Here is a 27,351-nt window from a genome sequence, read left to right on the forward strand (position 1 = left end):
GGACGGATAGGGGCGAAAACATACTCTCCCCCTGCCTTCGGCTGGTGGAGACAACTAATGGAAAAATCCAAAACTATTATAACCTTGGTTAAGTCGCTAAATCTACCGACTGATTGATTTAGCAACCCAGTCGGTAGATTTAGCGACCCAGTCGGTGATTTACCGGCCCGGTCGGTAGATTTAGCGACCCAGTCGGTAGATTTAGCGACCCAGTTGGTAGATTTAGCGACCCGGACGGTAGATTTAGCGACCCGGACGGTAGATTTAGCGACCCGGTCGGTAGATTTAGCGACCCAGTCGGTAGATTTAGCGACCCAGTCGGTAGATTTAGCGACCCAGTCGGTGATTTACCGGCCCGGTCGGTAGCTTTAGCGACCCGGTTGCTGAAAACTACCGACCAGGTTGCAACCCAGTTGTAGGTCGCTAAATGATCTCACCCTTAGTGATTATGTTGCAAGGAAAACGTTGAGATAATAGCCATTTTGGTTAGAACGGACAGAAAATAACTTTGTACTTCAAGTTTAAAATGATACTAAATATATTTTCAAGTGTCCAAATAAATTCCAAATATTATCAAATGATCTCGCGGCACCCCTGGACTGCCGTCTCAGCACCCCAGGGTGCCCCGTCACCCACTTTGAAAACCCCTGGACTAACAGACCGTTTGGGAATCAGAGATAGGCCTAGCATGTCTCTCTCCTATTATAGCTCAGGTCCCTAGCTCTATTCTTTCTCTCTACCCTCTTGTTCTCTCTCTCTCTCTCTCTCTCTCTCTCTCTCTCTCTCTCTCTCTCTCCATCTATCTATCCATCTATCCCTCCATTTTGCTCACTCTCGCTCTCACAGTAAAACTCAGTATTGTTAATGAAAAGCCCTGCAGCTCATACATCAACATGTCAACATCTGCCCCCCTCCCCTCCCGCTCCCATAGAACAACTACCACCACCACACCACACCACTCCACCCAACACGCACACCATTTACGTCTTTCACTTTCTCTATTACACTCTGATAAAAAAACATTCCCACACATTCTTACCATCTCTCTCCCTCTCTCCCTCGGCTTTCAATCTCTGGAAAGTATCTGAGTAGATTTACCCCAGCCAGCACCATAATTGAGTCCATTTCAGCGCAGTGCACTTACTGTATACTTGGTTAGCCTTATACAGTATGTCAGCAGTCCCTGGGCTAAAAAGAAATTGCCCACAGCAACATGTAAAAATGAGTTCATTTCAATGTTTTGGTGTTGTTGTTGTTGTTTTGCCTAAAGCTTCCAGGAACCATTGTGCTAATTTTAAGTGTCTAGCTACAGTGCACTAATGTACATTAAGAGATCTCCCCGTTACTGTTTTTCTTCTACAGGGTCTTGTCTAAATGGCTTTCCAACATCTTTAGTCATGCTATATGTTAGGCTTGTACATTAGTTGAAATTAAGGGATGTACAATTAGGCTGGTGTGCCATTAGGAATGGTACACTAACAGCATTCACTGCAGAGTCAATACAACATTCCAACTGGTCAGCTTTTATACATATCCAGCATTTAAGGGAAATGAGAGAAAGAAAAAAGAAAGATTTATAACATATTTTATATTATACTTCTTTGAGGGAAATGCAGTAGTCTCAGCTGAAATCTGTCATAATGTCCAAAAATGCTTGAACGACAGGTAAAAGTTATTGTCTAGGCTTACAGTGGGACACTGAGGCTTTGCTAACAGCTGCAATATGAGAATTAACCGATGAGGGAAGACAGCACAGATAGATCATGCGGCTGTTTGGCTGTTCAGAATTAAAGTCTGTCAAAAATCCAATATCCAGTATGACTGAGGGGGCTCCCCCTGCCCTGCTGACTGAGACAAAGATAGCCAAGTGCAAGACTTCTGACTTTTTGGGAGTTGAAGTGGGGACATAAACTAAGTCTAAACAATATTACAATGACTCTCTATCCTCATAACTATTCATGACTGGGGACATGGGCCTACAGGTCAATGTACCGGTGGCAGCATTCAGATCTTCAATGACACAATAAGTGCTGACCATGAGTAGATAAAGATGATGCAAGAAAGGAGTTAAACGTATAGGTTCCGGACGGAACCATGTTTATTTAATACCGGAGGACAAGGTCCCCCTATGGGATAACAGCGCCATCTGGCGGTGCAACAGAGTAAAACTCATCTACTCCCGTACGAAAAATGTCATTTGTCGGAAGGGCTGTCAATCACAAACGAGGGCACCGCCCCCGAGTGTATATAAACCCCCTGGGCTATCATGACTTCCTCTAAAGCCGCACCTCTGCGCCCGCAACTAGCGAACCGAGGGGCTTTATTCGGGGGACCTTGTCCTCCGGTATTAAATAAACATGGTTCCGTCCGGAACCTATACGTTTATTGTCATACCTCCAGACAAGGTCCCCCTATGGGACTCATACACTCCCCGAGAAGCCATGAACCGACAAGACTGTCAGTCACACCGACCACCCCCGGAAGGAGGTCTCGTCAACCGACGTGACCCCTTCCAGGACTGATCCGACCCAGGCCCACAGGGCCTGGGCGTGTTCAGACAGAAAAGAGACCCTGACAGACCGAGGCCTGCCTTATGCACTAAGGGCAGACACAGGTCCGCCTTATAAAACTGCAGTAATATAAGGGAAAACTCAGGGTCCCCCCCCATGTATCCTAGAAACAGTAGCATGCTGTCTCAGGAAGGGGAGAGAGCCGCCCCACTACACAGTAGGAGGGACAGCAGCACCCAGAACCGTATGCGCCATAGCAGAAGGCGCAACATCCAGGTGATAGTAGGTCGCAAAGGTGGACGGCGAAGACCAATTCGCCGCTGCACAAATCTCCTCAATGGAGACACCTTTGGACAAAGCCCAAGAGGTAGACACACCCCTAGTACTGTGGGCCTTAAGTGCTTCCGGCACTTCAGACCCAGACCGGGTGTAAGCCAACCTAATCGCATCCACAAGCCATCTCGACAGAGTGGGTTTGGACACCGCTTTTCGCTGACGGGCATTCATGACCACGAAAAGCTGAGAAGTAGACCTGCTGTCCACCGTCTTGTCACAGTAGGCCTTCAGGGCCCTAACTGGACAAAGACAATGAAGACGCCTATCCTCCTCCGATGCAAACGGAGGAGGATGGAAAGCCGTCAAAACAACAGGTTCCTTCGGGACCACTCGGTTCTTAGGAATAAAACTCAAATGAGGTTTAAGAAGAACCTTGGAGTCATTATTGAGAAACCTCATACAATCAGGGCTCACAGAGAGCGCATGAAGGTCGCTCACACGCTTAGCCGTAGACAAGGCAAGCAAAAGAGCTGTTTTGAAACTTAAATGTTTCAAAGAGGTCCTCCCAATCGGTTCAAAGGGTGCCTTGCAAAGGCCCTCAAGAACCACTTGTAGATCCCAAACAGGAAACAAGGCTCTGGTCACAGGTCTCAAATGGTCAACACCATGCATGAACTGGACCACCTCAGGGATTTTAGAAAGGCCTTTACCTGCCACCCCCAGGTGGCAGGCATCAATAGCCGCTAAATAACCCCTCAGTGTAGAGAACGCCAGACCAAGGTCCAGGCGGTCCTGCAGGAAATCTAACACCCTCTGGGCCGAAGCTAAATGAGCCACCACAGGTGGCTCCTGTAGCTCACACCAGTCCAAAAAGGCATTCCACCTTCCATCATACACAGCCCTAGTAGAGGGGGCTCTAGCACTCTGAATAGTGGCTACAACCGTCGGTGAGAAGCCTGCTGCGAGCAGGTTCTCCCTCTCACGGGCCAAACCTACAGGTCTAGGCCCCGTGGGTCTGGATGGAAGATCTCGTCCCCTGCCTGGCGCAGCAGATCCCTGTGCAAGGGGAGCCGCCAAGGGGGTCGAGAAAGCAGTGGGGTGATCAGAGACCTCCACACTCCCCTGGATGGTGTCACCAGAAGAACCTCCTGGTTGGAACATCTGATCCTCTCCAGAGTGGGAAGGATCAGTTCCAGGGGTGGAAACGCGTAGAGAAGACCTTGTGGCCATTCGTAAGCAAACGCGTCCGTCCCCAGAGGAGAAGGTCCCCTCACTGAAAAGTAAAGGGGACACTTCGCGTTCTCCTGGGAGGCAAAGAGATCGACTCGAGGTTGACCGAACCTGGAGAAAATCTGCCTCACCACCGCAGGGTGGAGAGACCAATCCTCGTAACGAGGCTCCCCCCTGGACAACAGATCGGCGCCGCCGTTCTGAAGGCCCGGGACATGGGAGGCTCTGATGGACCTCAGACGAGGCAAGCACCAGAGGGTCATCTCGCGCGCCAGCTGATCCAGTACGCGCGAGGCGAGGCCACCCTGTTTGTTGAGATAATACAGGGCCGCCGTGTTGTCCGTCCTGACCAGAACATGACAACCCTGAAGAAATGGCTCGAAATGCTTGAGCGCCAAGTAGATCGCCATTAACTCCAGATAATTGATGTGGCGCTCCAACATGGCCGGGGTCCAAAGACCCCTGGCCGAACGCCCCTCGTGGGTGGCGCCCCACCCCGAGCGGCTGGCGTCTGTGGTGATCACCTTGCGTGACACCACCTCGCCCATGGAGACCCCACTCGTCAACAACGCCTGGTCCCTCCATGGGACCAGAGCGTCCATGCAGACCTGGCTGACTGTCACCTTCCTGTACCCTTGCAGGGAAGGAATCCTGAGCGCCAGTGACCACCGCTGGAAAGGTCTCATATGAAACCTGCCCAGACGCAGAAGTTGCACCGCTGATGCCATCAGCCCAGCCAACTTCATGCACTCCTTGTACCGGACCACCTGGTTCAGTCGGAAGGAGCTGAGACAAGTCAGAAACCTGTCCACCCTCTCCGGGGAGAGGCGGGCGGACATTGTGGCCGAGTCCAGAGATATTCCTATAAAGGAAATCTGCTGGGAGGGTGACAACATGCTTTTGCCAAAATTGACGTTGAAACCCAAGGCCTTCAGGTGTGACAACACCAGATTGGTATGGCACGCCGCTTCTGAGCAGGAGGCGGCGGAAATCATCCAATCGTCTATGTAGTTCGCCAGCCTGACTCCCTGATGCCTCAGTGGAGCAATGGCTGCCTCGGTCACTTTCACGAAAACCCGAGGGCTCAGGGAAAGACCGAAAGGGAGGACCGTGTACTCGTACAGGCGCCCCTCGAAGGCGAACCGCAGGAACTTCCTGTGTGGGGGATAAATGAGGATGTGCTGATAAGCGTCCCTCAGATCCACTGAACAGTGGAAATCCCCCTGTCTCACTGATTTCATCAGTGACTCTGACGTCAGCATCCTGAATTTGAACTTTTTCAAGTGCTTGTTCAGAGCACGTAAGTCCATAATCGGACGCAGCCCCCCTCCTTTTTTCTGAACCAGAAAATAACGGCTCCAGAAGCCTAAACGGCTCTGGTCGCGTGATAACTCCACTATAGCGCCCTTGCGCAATAGTGAGCTTATCTCCTCCCTCAAGGCATCCGCTTTCAAGCCGCGGGCTCGAGTGTAAATAACCTTGCTGGATAGGGAGGGTATTTCCGCGAACTGTAGTCTGTAGCCCCGTGTCACCGTCCGAAACACCCAGTGATTCGGATTGCAACGCTTCCATTGCTCTGCACTGTGCTAACGTGTTGCTGAGCAACGGAGAAGCCTTGGGGTTGTACCGCCTGAGCGGGACTACTGGGCCGGGAGGGAGAGGAAGGACGGGACCGAGAGGTTCCGTATCCGGGCACGTTTCCGTATCCGCTAGACGCCGGGCCGGAAGGCGCGGAGACACCGGCGGAAAGAGTGTTTCCGTTTCCGGTACGCTTATTTCCGTATCCGGTGGGAGACGGACACGTGACCTCCGAGAAGCCTCGCTTGTTAAAAATACAGGCGGCACATAGCGTGGAGCCCGGGGGACAGGGTTCATCGCATAAGTAACATAATCCCCGGCTCGGGGAATTGTATTTACGTTTACAACCTGTGCTAAGGCCTTTATATGCTTCCTTACGGGAAGACGAGGCCGACCCTGGGTGATATGTGTTGGCTTCTTCCCTGACGCTAAGACCAAACTCCTGTCCTGAACTAGAGTCGGCATAACAGTGCCGCTCGGTGGAGACAGAGGGGTATTGCACACTAGTGAAACCATACCATTGTGAATAGGAATTAGCTTGTCTGGGAACATTTTGCAAAGAGAAATATTCTGCTTGTAACCTGTCTGCATGACTGGAGGAAGCGATATTTTCTGAGTGGAAAGAAATTCCAGCCTGGACTTCTCTACACTGGCTAAATTCATGCAAAATGGGGTCGTCTGTACTAAAGCAGGTGGGTTTGAAAGAAACAGGCATTGTTTTATCAACACACTTTTTAATACAGGCACTGGAGGAGAGCACAGAGGAGGAGACAAAATGTTTTCTTGGCATAAGAAAAATCGTTCGTACATTTCACTCGCTTGCGCTTGAGAGGGGGGGTCCCCTGAATGATCAGGGGGACCCCGCCTGAGTCCAGTGTCACTTTCGCGGTGGCTTCCCACGGGCCTTGTGGGTGCCAGCCGGTATCCCGTGCCTGGGAGGGTGGCGGGATTGAGAGCGGGCCTGAGCCCCCGCTGCAGTGCGAGGGGGTCCCGCGGAGGAAGAAGAGGGGGTCCTAGGGGGATTGTTTTGTTTCCCCTGCTTGGAGGAAGAGCGCCCCCTGACAGCCTGACCAGGGGCCTTGCTTCGTCCCTGCCTCTTTTCCTTTCTGGGTGCCTGGGGGTCCGTCGTGGCCTCCAGGAGTTCCAGAGTGATCTTCTTATCCGCCACCTCCTGGCGGAGAAGCTCCAGTCCACCGCCCATGAGGGAGGTAGGGTGGCCGGGGAGGTCTTGCAGGACCTTCTCGGTCTCCTCTCCGGAACTGCCAGGACACTTTACCTTTTCAAGCCACCTGGCACGTTCCGCCTGGATGCAGTAATCCATACCGTGTCCAAGCCACTCGATGGCGTGGACATTCAGGTCCATCAGCATGCGCAGCGACTTGTCCACCTCCTCCACCGTCTCGTCAGGCACCTCCCGCATCTCGCTAAGGAGGCGCCTGGTGGAGGAGAGCAGCAGCTGGGTGGCGTTCATCGTCCTGGCTGCCAGCGCGGAGGCTCTGTAAGAGTTCCTAACCCTGGAAGACTGCTTGTCGTCGTAGGGGATGGCAAAACCAGGAGGCTTCTTCCCCACGGACAAGTTGAAGGGATTGCGGCCTCCAGGACCGGTCCGCTCATGACCTGGCTTGAGGCTCCCGACGAGGGACTGAGCCATCAGTTTGTCCATGGGAGGGCACAAGGGGATTCCCGCCTTCTCTGCGTCGCGGCAGTCGACCAAGAAGGGGAGCTTGGGGGGGTCCTTGTGTGTAGTCCAGGTTGAATGCAGGGCCTCTGCAAAGCCTGGGACCAGTGGGAGCTTTTCCATTCGTAGCGGGGGAGAGGCTTCCACATCCTGGCCAAGGAGGGGAACTCTAGCCCGTGGTCCGAGTGGCGCGTCTCCGAGCGGCAGCTCCAGGCCGCAACGGATGGTAGCACGTTCCAGCACCGAGAGCTCGTCCAAGGGGATGGAGTCTGGGTCTTGTGCCGCTGCCCCTCTCGCCCCAGCCGGCATGGAAGGGGGGAGAGAGGCAGAAGGGGCTGGGGAGGACGCGGCGGAGGTGGAAGCCTCGGCATGAGGAACCACCCTGGCCGCGCCTCCGCCCTGGCCGGAGGGGAGCGTGGACTCGTCTTCCTCCGAGTACTCACCCTCCGTGTCCACCTCATCCATGTCGTAGTCCTCTTGCTCCGGTTCGTCTCCGTCGCTAGCATGCCAGGAGACGGGGCTAGGTGGCCGCATGGCCCGGAGCTGGGGGACGGAGAAGGAGAGAGGAATGTCACCGACGAATAGAGGGTGGAATTCTTTGAAGGGGACGGCCAAGGTTGCAGCTGGCGGTGGAGCAACGTGGGCGGTCTTGCATGTTCTCTTCTTGGGCACGCCAGTCGAGCCCGTCGGAGAAACAGCAGGGATAGCAGGGGCAGCAGACCCGCTAGCCTCGGGGCTACCGAAGCTAGCTGAGGGCGAGGCCGCTGGAGGCCTAACCACGTGGCGAGAAGCAGCGCTGTGGCGTACAGCGCTGTCCGGCACACGAGGAGAGGTGTCTGGGAGGGATCCGGCGGAGACCGTGGTGTGAAGGCCGTAGCCAGCGCCAGCGATCTCACAGCGGAACATCATACTGGAGGCAGTCAGTACAGTTCACCCCCGTGGCCGGGGCCGGAGGGGACAGAGAGGCCAAGGCGTGTCCTACCCCCATGCAGACAATGCAGAACGGGTGAGTATCTTCATTGGCGATGAGCCCTTTGCAGCTGGGAAGGCCGCACTTCTTCGGTACCCTGGCTAGCAGGCTGCTAACTGTGGGCCGACGAGCCGCCATCGTGAGCTAACCGAAGCTAAGCGAAGCTAAGCTAGGGCAGGGAAACACGTGGCAGAACGTACAGAGAAGAAGTAAAAGACTCAAAGACGAAAGCGAAGAAAAACACCGAACTGTAGGAAGAATATAGAAGAGAAACGTACGGGAGATATTCTATAAAGGCCAGTGGCCGACTTCCTAGCAGTCGCTTTAGGCTAAACTTTACAGAATTAATACTTATATGGCTGAGTTCGCGACACTCTAGTTGCAGGTTAGCAGAGGTGCGGAAGAGGAAGTCATGATAGCCCAGGGGGTTTATATACACTCGGGGGCGGTGCCCTCGTTTGTGATTGACAGCCCTTCCGACAAATGACATTTTTCGTACGGGAGTAGATGAGTTTTACTCTGTTGCACCGCCAGATGGCGCTGTTATCCCATAGGGGGACCTTGTCTGGGGGTATGACAATAAACTACCATTTACACATCATTGTCTGGGACATTATTCAACTCAAAACAACAGTAAACCACTTGTAATTTGCTCCTTCACAATTAACTAAAATACCCTCCAGCAGAAAGCAGCTACTATAGCCAACTAATACAGAATGACTGACAGAACACTATTTATCAAAAATATGCTAGCACCTAACACATATCCATGACAAATTGATAATTGTATGTAAGAGAGTGGATAGTAGATGTTGTAGTGATTGTAGTGTAGAGACTTTATGAAATGATTCTCACGATATAAAAATTGAATATGAACTGGAATAAACTACTCGAATGTTGTGAAGTCTCATGATTCACATCCACGTCAATTTCTTCCACATTTGTTATGGCCTGCGGTGTTAATTTGAGAAAAACACCATATGTTGAAAACTATCAGTGTTCTCTCATTGCTCTGGAGAGAGAGTATTAGCCTTATTAGCAGAGCATTAAGGTGAGCAGAATCTATAGTTTTGTTAGCAGGCTTATAAGGTTAGCATACTCTCGCTGGGTTATACCAGTGTTCACCTCATTTGCATGATTGGAAGGTTAGTGTGTTCCGAACTGTTCCAGATGTTCGCTGTTTGCTTCACTGGCATCTTTTTGACTTCCTAGAGGGACGTTTGGCCTTTAACCTGCCAGTGTCTCACTAGCGTCACTCCTCTACTTTTCTTGTATTTCTCCCTGTCTGCCTTGCCTTGGTCTGCATCTATCGGCCTGTTTCCCCTCTCGACCTCCCTCTCTGCCCCTCCCTGGGGCTTATTGTAGTGTTCAACATCAGTCCATTACCAAGTCATGAGGGCGCGAGTCACGAGTTCTCTGTCCATAGCGCTTGCTAGACAGAGCCCCAGGGTAGGGCCAGGTGACGTTAAAACTCTATCAGAATGCAAAGAGACACTGACACTGTGGCTTTAGCAGTACCACTTAATACTTATGCTTGTGTTGTGACACTGTGGCTTTAGCAGTAATTAATACTTACTGTATACTTGCTATTGCTAATAGACTTAATAACTCCTACAGGTTAAAGTTTCTGCCCCATTTCTTTTCACAAGTCTTCTCTTGAATGTGTTTGCGGTGAATCAGGTGATTCTGCGAAAAGAAGAAACTTTAGCGATGGCTCCACTCTAAACCTTCTCTATACTAAACCCTAGACCTTCACTGCCCTTTTTTAAATGTATTTTAATGTTGTATTATGCTTTAGCTTTTCTTTTTCTGCTTTGTTGTTAAATTATTTTTAGATTTTTCTATAAAGCACTCATACTATATTCTTGCTCTGTAAAGCGCTTTGAGCTGCATAATAAGTCATAAAAGGTGCTATACAAATAAAGTTAATCATCATCATTATTATTATTTTTACTACTAATACAGAGCAGAAGATTGTTTTCTAGCTAGGGCTGCCTCCTATACGAAGGAACATTTATTTCTATGCCCATATGATCTTTATTCTAAGTACTGCTATCAGTTCTGAACCTGACTATGTACTTTCATCTACAGGAAAAGAAAACCCTAGGTGCACTCTGTCACCTTTCCAAGATAATTAAAACTTCAATATCTGATGCCTGGTTGTACAATAGTGAATGAGTGTACAAGTACTTCATAGCCAAAATAACTCAATAGCTAAATTAGAGCTATTCAATTAGTAGATTCACACAATTACAATACAATGTCTTAGGGCTCTCAGGAGATTGATTACATAGCATGCATACCTCAGTAGTCTCCCTCAAATTCCCATACCTCTCTCTCTCCCCCTTCCCCCCCCCCCCCTCTCTCTCTAATAACACACACACACACACACACACACACACACACACACACACACACACACGCGCACACACACGTGCGCACACACACACACACACACACACACACACAGAAAACCCTGTAATTTAAGATGTGTATGGCTGTGTATTAATCAGCAGAGTAATTACAGGGAACAATGTTTAACAGTGCAAGTTTATAGTACAGATGTGCACACGCTAACACACATTACTGCACCCGAGACGATGCTGTCATGGTACATGGAAATATTTCCGATGTCTGCTGTATGTAGGGGAGAAATACAGGCAGAACCAATGTAATTATGAAATAGCCTAGGCTAATGTTTCATTCATTTCTTCCGTGTAAGATTAGGACCAATATAATGACCCATCAGCTTCCTCTAATCTCAGATAAGTCCTATCAAAGGCAGGCTCGTGGCCAGATCTGAACCGGACAAAGAAGGAAACATCTCAGACTTAACCCATCTCATATGCAATTTGGGTGAAGTCTGGGATAAAAGGAAGTGTGAAATAGTCCCTCATGACTCCTGTATAATTTCATTTCTGAAGCCGTATGTGGTCTCCTCTAGGCAGCCTGTTTTACACGGTTTGCTCCAACACAGGCAATCTTTCACTAGGCTATTTAAATTCATTTTACATTGGTGGAATCACACATGCACACTCACACACACATTGAAAAGATGATGTGCGTTGAAACAGATGCAGAGACAAGAAAAGAAACTCAAAACTTGCTTCATTTTCTCTCTCAGTTTGACGTTGATTTAGATTTGAATAGATTTTGTTTTCGTCAGTGAGATTCTTAATTTGATTCGACATGCACAGTAACTCCCTATTTCACGTAGCACAAAATAGTACAGAATACGGAATACAGTAGTATGGAATGAATTATGTTCCCGTGAACAGGGAGCAAATGTTTTCTAATCATTACATAGGCCAATAGTTCCACATTATGCAGGATAGGTGCCAACACTGGTACTGGTACCATTGGATATTAGTTAGGAGCCTGATGCATGTTGGGTAAACAGGCAGAGAAAGTGACTTTACTCATAGCTCCTTAATCGTCCATTCATGCAACCCAATAATCTGGTTTTGGCTCTGTGCCTTGTGTCATAAAATACATGGAGTACGTACAATAGACTTCTACAAAAGACAGATGCTAGTGCTAATACTCCTGTAAGAAAGACTAGACAAGACTAGAAGGAGTACTCTTTGTAAAAACGTACTAGTCCAAGGGGACACATAGACAACCTCCAAGCCCAGGACAGTTATTCAGTATGTTCTCTCAATTCTCTCCAATGGAAATACTAGAGGATCAACGAAGCATATAGGATTTACCCTTAGTAAGTGGTTATTTGTTTATATATCCTACGATTTGTAGAATACATTTTGATTAACATAATCACAATGATGGACAAGATTTGTTCACTCTCCAGTTGTATATCTGAACTGTTGAACTATATGCAAAATGTAATAGCTTATCGAGCCTTTTTACATTCAGTTTGATGCTGTAAAACTAGTGTTAATGTTGCCAATGTTTGCAGACATTTAGCTAGAATAAACCAGCAGAGTTAAAGGATTATGATATGTTACGTGCCCATTCCTTCGTCAATTGACAAAAACATTGTCTATCATATTATGTGGCTTACTATGGATTCTAATCGATAATCTGTGGGCAAATAAACCAGCACAATGAAGCCTGCGCATTCAATTCACAGTCGTATGAACTTTACACATATTCTGAAAACATGCTTTTACTTCAGAATACAAATATACGTGGTTTTCCTTTAATTTAATATAACTAGCCCTTACCCGTTCAAAGATATGAGCTCCAAAATGATGTGCAGTGTGTGGTTTATGGGATGTGCACTGTGCATACAGTATATGAGGGATGGAAAGTAACTTTAACTGGTGCTTGCATGATAATATGTAGGAGCATCAATGTAAGAAATACCCGTTTCGTTTAATGGCTACCCCCCCCCCCCCACCCGCCCACCCGCCTGCGCACACACCCGCCTGCCTGCACACACACAGACACACACACACACACACACACAGAGAGAGCTGGTTAAACATGTTGCCTCATGCTAGATGCAGAATAGATGCGCCTCATGCTAGATGCAGAATAGATAGTAGATACACCATAAAAATGCTAATATACAGTATATGATTTGTGAAAGTGACAAACGGGCTTCACAGTTATGTTAGGTGTGTTCATATGCTAATGGTGATGCGATTTCAGATCAATTGCTCCAGCCACTGAGGAGAAACGCTGTTTCAGACAGACAGACACTCACTCAGACATTCGCAAAATTATAGTATAGATATGTAACTACATTATGGTACCCACTACCCTCTGTTGGAAGAGCTGTTGTGACCAATTAATTTCAACATTTAGTGCTTTGTTTAAATGTAAGTTTGACTGCTGTTCCATGGTTTAAAGCGTTGGTTCTCTTACTTAACTATTGGCATTCCTTTTACTCTTACATTTGACTTCTCTTTTGTGTTTATGACTTGATAAGGCACTCAGCTTTTACTTAAGTGTCGAAGTGTGTGGCACTCCATTATACTGACTATCAAATAATTAGAATCAGCTTTCTCTCATTTCCTTGTTTGTGGAAGACGTATAGGTAACAGTCTAAATGTGGTCTTGAGTGTATTGGTAAACTGAGCTTGTAGACAAATGATGTTTACACAATTGCAAATAATGGTAGGGATGATAGGGGTGTCTGGCGCTGACGAGGGTCTCCAATTTATATTCATGTTTCAAAAAGAGAATGTACTTTATACTGAAGAACTCCATGCCAGCACACCATTGATACGGTGAGCACCAAGGCTGTTCATTACTCAAATGTTACAGGATAATGACACACCTATTGTGGACACACAATAGGCTAATTCATTGTGTCAGTGTATAAACTACATTGCTTTCACTCAAGGCTGTACATTTACTCAAGTACTTGAGTATTTACTTTTTCAATACTTTAACTTAACCCTTTTTGTGCCTATCCCGGACAAGTTCGGGATTTTTTCAATACAATACAATGTTTTTTTTTTGCTATTTTACTTACCCTGAGCAGCACATAAAGTAATTAAAGTAATCCCCACCATTATCAGATGCAGCAGTAAATCTTATTTTGTTGAAACGATACATGCTGCGGCCGCTTCTACCGTAATTACACAACATGAGTTTGCAGCTGGCGGCTCATGTTACCGCAGTCTAATTTTAACGTTTTTCTAAATTAATCCACACTGTTGAATGTGAACGTGATGTGCGTGCTTTGAAGCAAGTAGCCCTCGACTCGATAAGGATTTTTTAAATCCATCCGCTCCTTCTCCCTTCTACCATTTTTGAGAGCTACATACGTTATCTTGTTTGCACTACAATGTAAGAATATAAGCTGTATTGAAATGCTTAGTTCATACAGTTTGTCCAAAAACTACGAGAGTGTACAAATGAACACTCTCAGAGTATAAGGGTATATTTGGCATCCCTAGTGGTTCCCAGGCCCTATGTTGAGAACCAGTGCTTTAAACCTTGGAACAGTGGTCAACCTTACACAAACAAAGCCACAAATAAATTATATAACAAATAACTTCTGAAATTATAGTGCAATGGCGAAGCAGGTCAACTGCTTCCAACAGAGGGTACCATAATGCTACATTAAAGTTATACCATGTAACTTATTTTATAAAACAAATCGTAAAATTGTCTGTTAAATCGCTAAAGTTTTAGAACAGCCACTCCGTTATTTTCAGCTTCTAAAGCCTTCTCTTTATATGTCTTCTATGATCCTTGCCGGGGTCCGGTTTTCGCGGAAAAATAGCGTCATCTGCATCACGTTGGCCAATCACATCGCGAATCATACACACATGATACACTACCGGCCAATCACAGCTTATCTGCCGCGTCTTCAGGAAGTAGCCTCGCTCAGCTACAGTGTTTACCATGGTGAAGGATTCTTAACCTCTTAATCCCCAAATCCTGGCCAGAAAATTACGTTCTACCCCTCCACGGATTTGTATCGGTCGCGGTGGTTTGCGGCGCCGCTCCGGTGGTCCACGGCGGTGGTCCGCGAGTGACTCCGGGCGAAAAACGGACGCAAAAAGCAATACCGCTACTGACCACTAGTTTAGCAACTTACACAGTATAACTTTAAAGGAATACTATTTATATTTGTATTCTAAAATTTACCATGGGAACATTACCTCCACACTTATACAACCATGGTTAAGCCTCTGTAAAAGTCAGGGAGAACCATACTAATAGTGCAATCTAACCACATACTGTCTTAACCATCCCCTCAAGCCTAATGCTGCTAAGAAACAGGTGAATAAAAACATAAAAAATAAGCAGTTTTACTAGATTTAACTAATTTGGTTACATTCGCACATACATTAACAGTGAGGATTTTATAGTGTATGGGGGAGGGGGGGGGGGTCTAGACACTAAAGAAGATACAGATTCAACAGGAAATATGATCTAGTTCTATGATGTGCAGTTCTCTTTGTAGAACAGAAGTGCACAATGGAGCATGTCCCGTCAAGGAGTAGATATGAGTCATTGTGACTCCCAGTCATGAGAAATGAGAATAATAACAGATGCAGAAGAAGAATCATTATTACATTTTGTAGACTGAGCTGGACCTTTCTGACCTTTTTGAATCTTTCCTCTGACAAAATACCCCCTAAGAAACTAAAACTAACACAACTAATACAAACTAAACTTAACTCAAATTAAAGCTCAACAGAAAATGAGAACATGAAGTGAAAACAAAATTAAAATAAAAACTAATGAAAAATGCCAAAATAAATAGATAAATAACAATAACCTTGCTACGAGTATGAGTCAGAGAAATATTCAGCAATGAGAACATCACAGTGCAAACATCAGTTGCACTGATAAAGAAAATGGGAAAAGAAAATGTAGGCCTGTTGCAAGCATGTGAAACATTCTAGCCAGTGCTTTTTCTCTCCTTTTTTTAATAATATTTTCCTTTTTCTCCCCAATTTAGTTGTTATACCATGTATATAGTCCCTGTCACTGCCAACCCATATACCGTCCTTGTTGGACTTGGGGAAGGTATATAGATAGAAATAGATAACTACATGTCTCCTCAATGCACATGGTGTAGCCAACAGCTTCTTTCCACCCTGACAGTGAGGAGATTCACTGGGAGGACATTAACGCCTCCTCCCAGTTCTGCTCCCTGCTGAACAGGTGCCCTGACCAACCTGTAGAAGAACAGAGGTCTTCAACAGGGGGTCCGGGACCCCTGGGGGGTCCTCAGACTTACTACAGGGGGTCCTCCAAATCTTTGTGAGATAGAAACTTTTTTTCTCCTTTTTTATATCAACCACTTGAACCCTAACGTCCATATTCTGAGAACTTTAGCCAAAATCCCGATCTACAAGCTCACAGCTTGTAGATCAGCTATTTTTGGCAAAGAACTTTGGTGTAGAGGGGAAAAAGAGCAGACCAAGTACAGAGTGATAGGTCAAGTTTATTAAGTATTGACGGTTCAAGTGGTTAAATGTCTGAAAAAAACTAATTGACATAAATCCAAAATACACTGATGATTGTGCTGTCAAACATTGAAACTATATGGAATCTACGATAAGGTTGTGGGGGTCCCTGCTTCATCTGTCTCTCAACTAAGGGGTCCTTGGCCTGAAAACGTTGAAGACCCCTGCTGTAGAATATTGCTAGTATAGACACACAGATCACCACCCCTGCCGGCTTCCCGCCCAAGAACACGGCCAATTGTGTTCGTGGGAGCGCCTACCCAAGCCGGAGGCTCAGTGGTCGGATTCTAACCCCATCTCCACAGTGGTGGGCAGGTACTTTAGGCCTGTACCACCTGAACACCCCCAGTGCAATGCTTTTATAGCTGCTGGAAGAGTTTAGTCGGACTGCAGACCAGCCGAACCATGAAATGTGCCCGATAAAAAGCAGGGTTTAAAACGATAACTTTACAAGTCTGATAAAGGTTAAACATTATTTTTATAGCCAGTTATGTAACACAGCGGAATACTCTTAATTCAAATACTTAAAACTCTAAAAGCAAGGTTAGGCCATGTCCACCAATGCATTTTTTCCCCCGCTGAAAATGCAAGGCAACTAAAATCGTCATCCAAACACCCAGAGTTGAAAATATAAATATTCTCTGTGACTAGATAAAAGTGCCAGATGTGAATGGAGCGCAGAATAGGCACTATGCGCCTCATTGCACTGCTGGGATTTCCAGCATAGCATACATACATGGTTCTCCCACTTAAAACTATTGAAAACATCCGCTGTGCTGCGAAAAAGGCCCTTAATGCAAGAGGTGTGAGATGATATGTCTAGTCTCGACAGTCTTGAATGCATTGTCAAAACTGATGTCACATTGTCAAAACTCTTCAGAGAAACATAGTCTAGGTGGACTTTCACACCAAAATCATTCAATGACCACAATCCATCAACTATTTTCTAAAATTTACTCCATCACCTTGCAAAGCACTATATCGTCACTGTCAGAAACAGGCAGAAACCTTATCTCCAAGTTTCAAATTTATGTTTTTTTTTTCTCGTAAATTAAAGTCCTACTTCATACCAAAAGTGTTACACAAAAGTAGTGAAAATAGCTATACTAATACATACCGTATACACTTAAATCTTTTTTTTTTTTTTATATAATAAGAAAGAAATACGGTTTTGGACATAGAAGGTTTCCATCCGACAATGACGATTTGCAGGACATTTTTCCAAATTCCAACACACTGTGTGGGTTGAAAAAAAAAAAAAAAAACATTATGCAAGAAAGTCTTGGCATAATACTTGAAATTACAACCATCCTGAATGCAGCTGATTGCAATTTCAAGTGAAAGCCTACCTACAGTAGGTGTCCTATTTTTAGGAGCTGTTACTAAACAGACAAAAAGGGGACAATGTGGCATGTGTGTGGGAGGATGTGGCATAGCACCGCTCTGCTGCAATCACAGACTGGTTTGCTGCACATCCCCGGACGTCAGTACTATTCTAGCCTGCGTCTTCCCCCTCCCTAAACCCCCATAGAAGAGTTTTCTACTGGGTGGAGGTGGACAGTTTACAGTATGACCGCCATCCGCCACGACCACCATGTCCTCGCTGGATATGTCACGAATGTGGGATGCGCAGACAGTTTGTCTGAAGACTGCAAGGGCTGGATGGATTAGACATTCCAGAACTTTCCAAGACGCATCGCCAGAAAGGATACAAGATGTGAGGTTGATGAGAACAGGTGAGAGGAAGAACTAGAACACTCACTGTACTGTATGTACACTATACAGTGTGTGTGTGTGTGTGTGTGTGTGTGTGTGTGTGTGTGTGTGTGTGTGTGTGTGTGTGTGTGTGTGTGCGTGTGTGTGTGTGTGTGTGTGTGTGTGTGTGTGTGTGTGTGTGTGTGTGAGAAAGAGAGAGAGAGAGAGAGAGAGAGAGAGAGTGTGTGTGGGTGCTGCGTATGCATGCATGTGTGTAGCTGTTTGGTCATGTGTGTAGGAATCGAGCTGATGGCTGCCAATTGTGATATTGAGAAACAATCACACGTGTTGGGGTGTGTGTGTGTGTGTGTGTGTGTGTGCGTGTGCGTGTGCGTGTGCGCGTGCGTGCGTGCGTGCGTGCGTGCGTGCGTGCGTGCGTGTGTGCGTGCGTGCATGCGTGCGTGCATGTGTGCGTGCATGCGCAAGCGCGCCTACCTTTAGATAGTCTCCTTCTTGCAGTGCAAAGCTCTCAGCAGTCAGCCTGATTCCTTTGCCTGTCTCCGTGGTGATACGGTAGATACACTCATGGTTGTTATCGTAGTTGGAGGGGAAATTAGGAGAGAGGAGCACACCTTCAGTTCCTACAGAGGAGGCCCCACACTCGGCTAGAGAGAGAGAGAGAGAGAGAGAGAGAGAGAGAGAGAGAGAGAGAGGCAGAGGATGGAAACATTAACCACTTTCAACCTGGCATCCCCATTTTCAGCAGATCTGCAAACTCCCCATGTGTTGCATCGCGATACGTTTTTGGGTGGTAGATCGTCTATTTTTGCCATTCGTCGTACATGACAAGTGGTCGGCCTCTGGGTTTGCTGAGAAAAATGGGAGAAACCAAGAGGAGACGATCATTTGCAATTGAGAAGGCCCAACGCTTCTCCACAGCAGACAAAAGAGGAGCAATACATCAGAATCACAGCTCTTCAATCACTGGGGAGGATGAGGAAGAGAGAGAGAGGCGCATACAACACTATTACAACAGCGTGTATACAATCAACTGAGAAGACATCTATCAAAACGTAGAACTCCAATCAATATTGCTTTCTGCAAATACACTTTACCAGCATACTGAGGAGAGGAGAGGAGATTTAGAGTGGATAAAGGTTGGTAGGGGTGGGGGGTGGGGGGGGGGGGGGGGAGGCAGAAAAGAGACCAAAAGAAAAGTATAACTTGGTAGGAAACCATCTGAGTGGACAAGACACGGTGCAAGAATGCAATTAGCTTGGAAATAATTACTATAACAATATTCTGTCAATGCAGTTTTCTCACACAGGAAAGAAGAGAGGAGCAGAAGCAGAGAAAGGAGAGGAGAGTGATCGCGACATATCTGCAATGGTAGGAGAAGAGAAGACATCACTGAGGGGCCAGGCGAGAGCAGAGAGAGAGGGAGGGAGAACAGTGGAAACTAAAGCTAATATGGAGGCACGAGAGTGGGGGAGAGAGAGAGACAGTAGATGAGAGAAGGAGGGGGAGAGATAAAGGAAGTGAGGCAGGGAAGGGCTTGTCAAAGAAGTGCAAGAAAGAAATGAAGAATGGAAGAGAGAGGTGCAGAAACAGGCCCGGGAAGGAATAAATGAAGAGTTTTCATATAACAGCTAATGTCCTAATTATCTATAGAGGCTGTCCAATTAAAGAGAAAAGTTATGCTTTATGCTTCTCCCTATTCCCTTTTGTTGGCACCTTGGACACTTTATCGTGTCAAATGGACTCTGTGCCTTGAACTTTTATTTATTATTATCTTTTGATACTATGCTATGTTCAGATGCACTGATAACACACATGCACTTGTATTGAACTGTCCAAAAGTGCTGAAAGATAAAACAAACTGAACTGAACTGAAAGAGAAAAGCTTGGCGTGTGTGTGTGTGTGTGTGTGTGTGTGTGTGTGTGTGTGTGTGTGTGTGTGTGTGTGTGTGTGTGTGCGTGTGCGTGTGCGTGAGAGAGAGCTGAGAAAGAGAGAGGTATAAGGCGCCGTTCACACTGCGTTTTGGCAACGAGAATTCCGCAAAAGGAAAAGTCAGATAGGACTTCCGTTCAGACGACAACGGCATTTTCGGGGGTTAAAAACGGAATGATCTTGAAACGCAGAGTAGGGTGGAAAAGCTGACTCCTCTCTCCCCTCGCGTCACCGTGTGAGCAACAGAAAACGCAAGAAGCAACAACGCATGCTAGTCTTTTTCTCTCCTACTAATACGTACTGATTGCCCTACTTAGTGTTCTGGTTTGCTGGTCCATTGGTTAACGATTTAACCTTTTTTTTCGGCGATAAAGTTATTATTATTATTATTACATTATTATTCATGACGGAGGCGATGAGCCGACTCAGCGCCGTTACCGAGTTATGTGAATAATGTAATAATAATAACTTCATCGCCGCAAAAACAAAAAAGAAAAGTCGTGATGGCGAAAAGAAGTGACAAGGGACGCGAACCCGGGGCTGATGGAGTGAAAAGACGACTCGTAGACCATAGGGCCACAGCGACAGCAGTGCTGAAGAGGGCATTCAGTATGTATTAATAGAAGAGAAAAATCCTCGTTGATCCGTGCGTCACCGCCATCTAGCGAAATTACATGGACACTACATAATTTCAAGCCCTGCAGGCTCCATATGAACGCTAGATAAAAAGCAAAACGCAACAGAGATGTCCCGGGACCTCGCCGTTTTCTCTACAGTCTACAGAGCGTTGCCGTATGTACGAGGCCTAAGAGATGGAGATACGTTCTATGTTCCCCACTTAAAACGAAAACCTAAACCTAACTAACCCCTAAAGTAGGGAAAATACAGTAGAACCCGGGGAACATATAGACCCTGGGGAACAAAGGGAAGACCTCTGAATGGGATATATACTGTGTATATATATATATATATATATATATATATATATATATATATATATATATATATATATGTATATATATATATATACCGTATTTTCCGGACTATAAGGCGCACTTAAAAGCCTTTAATTTTCTCAAAAAACTACAGTGCGCCTTATAGTCCAGTGCGCCTTATATATGGATCATTCATTGACATTGACATTCCCTTTAGCACAGCTCCATCTGTTTGATGCATAACGCAACGGTAGCGTCTATTATGTGCGCCTTATAGTCAGGTGCGCCTTATATATGAAAACAGTTTGAAAATAGACCATTCATTGACAGTGCGCCTTATAGTCAGGTGCGCCTTATAGTCCAGAAAATACTGTATATATATATATATATATATATATATATATATATAAACACTATTATAGAATTACTGAGTCTGCTATGATCTGTCTGCTTTCTGGGGCTTGAAATTACCACCAACCAGCATCCAAATGGCAGGAAATTACTAGCAGCCAACAGTCAAAATGGCCTTAAAATGCCACCAGCCATCAGCATAATGCTGGGAAATTACCTACAGCCAGCACACCAGTTTAGTCCCACCAACCACTGGGCCCCATGATTGGTACTTTAACTCCAACTAGCACCAACGTTACCACCATTCCTCATTTTGAATGCCAGTTAAATATCAATCAACCAAACATTATAGTTGAATGCTTTATTACCGGCAGCAAATACCTGATTAAATACCATTGCCCATCAGACAAGTCAGTTTCTGCTATGGCTCTTAAGTTTGTCAGAACTACTTGCAAATATGTGAGTTAGTATCCATCCCATGATTACTATCTTTTTATTTAATTATCTTGTGTTATCTTATTTGTATGTGTCTACCTTTTTTGTGAATCATTGTAATAATGTGTAAGTTTGAATATAATATGTTTAACATACATACACAAGAGAGAGAGAGAAAAAAAAAAACTTAAATACTGAATGAATTGAGAACAATGGACCACAAAGGATTTTTGTGTTACCCATTAGCATAACCTTTGACTGTACTTCTTGTACTGTTAATAACCGTGTTAATAAAGTATTACATCAATCAAGAGTAATTAACTGTTCTGCTGCTGTTGACGACGCTCACCGTCATTGAAAGGGTTAATACCATGGCGCCGTTGACGGTGAGGACTGTCAATCTTACTGTATAAAGATATTATTACTTACTGTACGTCGCTCCGGTCCCGCCCGCATCGGTAATGTCCGCGATTTGTTTACAACGCACGTCGGGCGTGCACGCGAAGTGAAGCTCCTCCATAGTAAATCCATTGAGAGGCCCATAAAGAAACTTCAATAACTCATAAAAGACATTTGTATACAAAGAGGGGTCTCCACTCTGCACACTCTAGACTCGGGATGGGCGCAGCCATGTTTCCCTTCTGGACCCACACTGTCATGTGACTAGATGACGTAATCGTTGCCGTCAAGTGATAATCCAAAAAAACAAAAACAACCCCCTTCCAGCCCTTCAAAATAATAGCGGAGGCCTATGGAGGAAACGGCGTGGCACCGAGGCACCAAGCAAACTTTCAGATTAAGAGGCAGTAGTTGTGTTAAGAGTCAAGAACCAGACCAATAAATAAAGCAACGAGCGAGGGTCATTGAATTAATCTACCGGTACAGTATGTATATTGTAGTCTGTTAACATTGAATATGAATGGAATCTTTCACCAATGAAACAATGTGTGGATGCATCTAGTGGCTCTTTTTGACTACAACTAAAGCTGGCCTTACATTACTACTGTAGATAATCGGGGCATTGAAATCTGCAGCATCACACAAAATCTTTTAAGATTCTCTTACCAGATAATCTAAACATGCACACACTACAAAATCGGACGTTCCACACACTACATGATTCTATCCAGATTGAGTCGGGGTCAGGCCCGAACATGGCAATAATAAATAATAATGAATACAGACAGGCGGAAAACACTGCGTTACACGGCACGCCAAGGTTCTTATAGTAGAGAAGAGCCATAATAACTCACCTATGCATCTCTAGAGCCATAACTCACCTATACATCTCTAGAGCCATAACTCACCTATGCATCTAGGCAACGTGTCGCTCCACACTCGCCTCCCGCCCCCCAAGCAGGTGATCTTGCTATCGCCCTCAAGTCGGTAGCCTTGGAAACAAGAGAACACCAGCGAGTCGCCAACTTGGAATCGGAATCCCACCCTCCTGCTGTACGCCGGCACACCAGGATCTTCACACGGCTCCAGGTCATACTCTATAGATCCAAGACACAAACACAAACACAACATCGCTGGGCTGCGAACTGGCCTTGGTGTAATAATGCACAATGTTTTGACTTGTGCGAAAAATACATAAATGTTTCAGAGAACATTAAATATAGATTATCACTGGGAGATGCCGAGCCATAAAGGTTGGGCAATAATCGTGTTTATCACATAACTTATCCATAGTCTTATTTAGACACAATAACAAGGAACAATAAGCCGATCAATACGTTGCTGTATTGTAGAACAGCACATACAGTACAGGATGGTTTGAATGGGTCGAACCAACCCCTGGTTCTGTCCTGCCTCATGAGCATTTAGAGGAGCAGTGATATTACGATAGCTATTTGTTGTATATTCATACCTGAAAACGTCATGTTAAAACCCTCATAACTCATGGAGAAATCCGATATGAATCGTAGCTGAGCGCTGAAGTTCCCATAGAGTCCTGCTTTGACACTAGGGGGCAGCACTAGGCCAGTGAGCCGGGCCACCGGAACCAGGAAGTTGCCATCTTCTGTGATTGACAGGTAGTCATGATTCTCCTCCAAATGGAAAGTGTGGAACACCAGATGGACTCCTGGGATATGAACACACACACACACACACACACACACACACACACACACACACACACACACACACACACACACACACACACACACACACACACACACACACACACACACACACACACACACACACACACACACACACACACACACACACACACACACACACACACACACACTCATTGATATGCAGAAATGAATAGCGTCATACCCACAACATGTTATTTGTTACCAATTTTCCCCTGTTACCATAGTAACCGTAGCAGATCGCTGAAACACTTGGGACACTTTTCACGCTCTCTAAAATAAAATGAACACAGGATTTAACTGTGTATAATCTAAAGTAAAACATTCAAACTATTTATTGAAATTGATTTAAAACCACACAAATACACACATAATTCCACATTTTACATTTAAAAAGGTTTACCAGTCCAGGAAATCACAAGACAGCCCTAGAATTTTAAATGGTAAATGGTGCTTTTATATAGAGCCTTTATCCAAAGTGCTTTACATAGATTGTACAATACATTCACCCATTAACACACACATTCATACACCAATGGCGGAGGAAACCTGAGGAGCAATAAGGGGTTAATAGTCTTGCTCAAGGGCACTTTGACACTAACTCTGGGGGAGCCCGGGATCGAACTGGGAACCATGCTGTTCCCATACGGCCGCTCTACCCCTGAGCCACTACCGCCCCAATTGTACAGAAAGTATTTTATTGACCAGGATTTGTCCAGTCTATTCTAAAAGGTAATGACTGAAGGAGCCTGGACCACTTCCTCTAGGCGTAGTTTGACATTTGCCCTAGGGGGGGCAGCTTGCGCAGCAACATGTCAACAACATGTCAACTTATCACACAGTCCATGACCACGTTAGTGTACCAAATAAAACACAAGTACAATTATGTGCGGTATGAGCAGTATAGCTCATTGTATAAATTGTTTTCATTATTAAGTAAAATAGCTACTTCAATTATTGGTATCACAGTTGCAGCCTACAATAAATTTGGTACAAGAGATATTGGTTTAAGAAGTGCCAATAAGAATAAACCATTTGATAATCTCTGCTATAATTTTTAAATGGCTACGAAACATTTTGTTTGATGCAGGACAATAATTATTTTTATTTTATTTTTTTAATTACTTTAAAAGTTTTGAAAAATAAGTTATTTTCTTAACATCATTAATTTTCAAGCCTAATATGTGTAATCTATGAGTACAGTTTGGATATTGCAGGTATGTTCAGGTATATTCATAGCAATGAATGTCTTCAGAGAGAGAGAGGCTCATCATTTAACATTCCAATCAATCAACTCAATTGTCGCCAGCTGGTCTCTGTGTGAGGGGGGAGAAACCTATAGATTCCAGTGAGCATTAGTTGGTTAATTCTAAAAAGAAAAAATCATAACTCTTGACAGGAATGGGCTAGAGACTTACTTTTTTCCCTAAATGCTCAGAAATGCCAGGGGGGGGGGCAGTGCAGATCTACATGCTCGCAGCGCCTCGCATTGCCGACCCACGGGTTGAGAACCACTGGTCTATACCAATAGTTCTCGTCGCAGAGAAATCCCCCCCCATGAGAGTCTGTCGTAACAGTATACCCTCAACATCCCCTAAAAAGATATGAAAGCTTCTAATAATAAAGTGTGTCTGCATGTTTCCATAGCAACATGTCAAAAAGTATTAATATTAGAATAGAGAAGTACATTTTGTGCAAGCCAATATTACATATTATATCATTTAAGTCACGTAAAAAAAGTGTGTAATAGAGTTTCCTCTTTCACAACCCCCCCCCCCCCCCTCCCCCCCTCTCTCTCTCTCTGTGTTCCAGCTCACAAATACAATGAGCCTCGATCTCTCGGTTCTCCACACAACTCTGTGTGTGTGTGTGTGTGTGTGTGTGTGTGTGTGCGCGCGTGCGCGCGTGCGTGCGTGCGTGCGTCTGTGTGCGTGTGTGTATGTGTGTGCGTGTGTGTGTGTATGTGTTTGTTTGTGTGTGTGTTTACAAGCTCACAACAGCACGCTGTGCACTGTGAGCTTGTAAATCGTCTATTTTTGGTGCACAGCGAAATATAGATCATGCAATGCTGTTGCTGCTATGACACTATGTCAGGTTTATCGTATCTTATGTCCTTACCTTTCCCATGCGACACTTCTATTGTCCCAGGTGCAGTTCAGGGAGTTCGGGTAGAAATCAGGAAAGCCAGGTGACAGAATTGTACCGGTTTTACCATAGACATAGCCTCCACATAGAGCTGAGAGAGAGAGAAAGAGAGAGCAATTAATACAATGGTCAGTATTTTAGTAAATGTGTTATTTTAACTCCCCATATTGACCTGTAAGGATTAAATTAATGCCACAAGTTTACACTGTGAAAGTATTACTCGTCAAGTGTAGGTTACATTTTACTGCTGTCTATAGTTTTAGCGATTTGAATGATTTTGATTTCAGTGGGTGGGGGAATGAGTCTTTTTAGACACAATAAGTCCATTCCCAAGATGCACCGCTATCTTTCATGGGCAGACTTACAGTATGGGTGTCACTCACATTGCGGGCTCGCTGAAAGCAAGTCCGCTATGTTATCTTCATTATTTATAGAGTGAGTTCCGCCGCAGACAGTACAAAGGCAGGGCCCTTAGCCAATGAGGTGCAATCGAGTTGTGGAAAAACATCTGGGAGTGGTGGTAGATGGAGTATTGGTTGAGCTTCACATGACACAGTGAGCACGTTGGAGAATATAGTCACGAACGAGCCCAAACTGTTTCGTAGAAAACAGCATCTCTAGTTCAAAATGAACCCCTTGGGACGATATTTCAGCCTGTTACCTGGCAGAATCTTAAAATATACCCTTTAAGGATTAAGAAAAAACAGGTGACGGAAAAAAAATCCACCCTATGCGCGTGGACCCCCCTCTCTCCATGAGACGAGACCATCACTGGTACACCTACATCTATAAAGCTCTGATGAATAAATCACCTTTGTATATTTCATCATTGTTAAAACCGAATACTTCAATTTATCAAACACGCTCTCATGAATTCATCCCATTAATTGTCGCCAGGGTCAACACCAAACTAGGTGAAACAGCCTTCAGTTTTAGAGCTCCCTTTACCTGGAATGAGTTACAACGCATTCTAAATATTGACTCCATGATTTCACGGGGCAATTTAGAAACCTGTGCATTAATCTTGTTGTTTTAAACTGTCATTGTTTTAATTAAGGTTTATTATTATTAATTATTCTTTGATACTCAGTTCTTTGCTTTCAGCATCATTGAAAATGAGGGCCCTGCCCTCAATGTACCCTACCAGACAAAAGTTTGGGCACAGCTTCTCTCACACATTGAATGAGAAGCTGTGTCTAAACATTTGACTAGTAGGTTATTTCTGAGAAAAGAAATAAAGGTTGAATGAATGAATGAATATTGTTTTAGCGTTTTAAATATACTTACTGTGTAGTGAGAGAGACATAGGCAAAGATAATGTAAGGATAGTTAAGGTGGGCATTTGAGATATTAAAAAGGTCAGTGAATGACTTGTACTGTATTACCATTGCAAACTGCCTCTATGGAGCCAAACATGTAACAGTTATTTTTAGTTGCATGCCAGTTTCGCACACAGTGAATAAATAGCAGATCTACAAGCGCAAACACAGTGCAGCGTTGCAAACTTTAGTGGAGAAAGCATGCACTGTAGATCGGCTACCAGTATGTGTGATTTTCTGTGTGATGCACACAATTAAGTATAACTAAGGCTTTT

The 27,351-nt window shown here is 45.2% G+C and overlaps 1 protein-coding gene across 1 annotated transcript in view; it reads right to left on the reverse strand.

Moving 5' to 3' along the window:
* Positions 1-27,351, reverse strand: part of LOC308288605 (CUB and sushi domain-containing protein 1) — an 803,860-nt gene that overhangs the window by 261,791 nt on the left and 514,718 nt on the right. Inside the window, 5 exon segments of the mRNA XM_080730076.1 lie at positions 18,331-18,500; positions 22,815-23,003; positions 23,378-23,593; positions 25,731-25,755; positions 25,757-25,848. Of these exon segments, the coding sequence (XP_080586202.1) occupies positions 18,331-18,500; positions 22,815-23,003; positions 23,378-23,593; positions 25,731-25,755; positions 25,757-25,848 (692 nt within the window).

Source organism: Nannobrachium achirus, assembly GCF_963921795.1.
Source record: "Nannobrachium achirus genome assembly, chromosome: 7".
NCBI lineage: Eukaryota > Metazoa > Chordata > Actinopteri > Myctophiformes > Myctophidae > Nannobrachium > Nannobrachium achirus.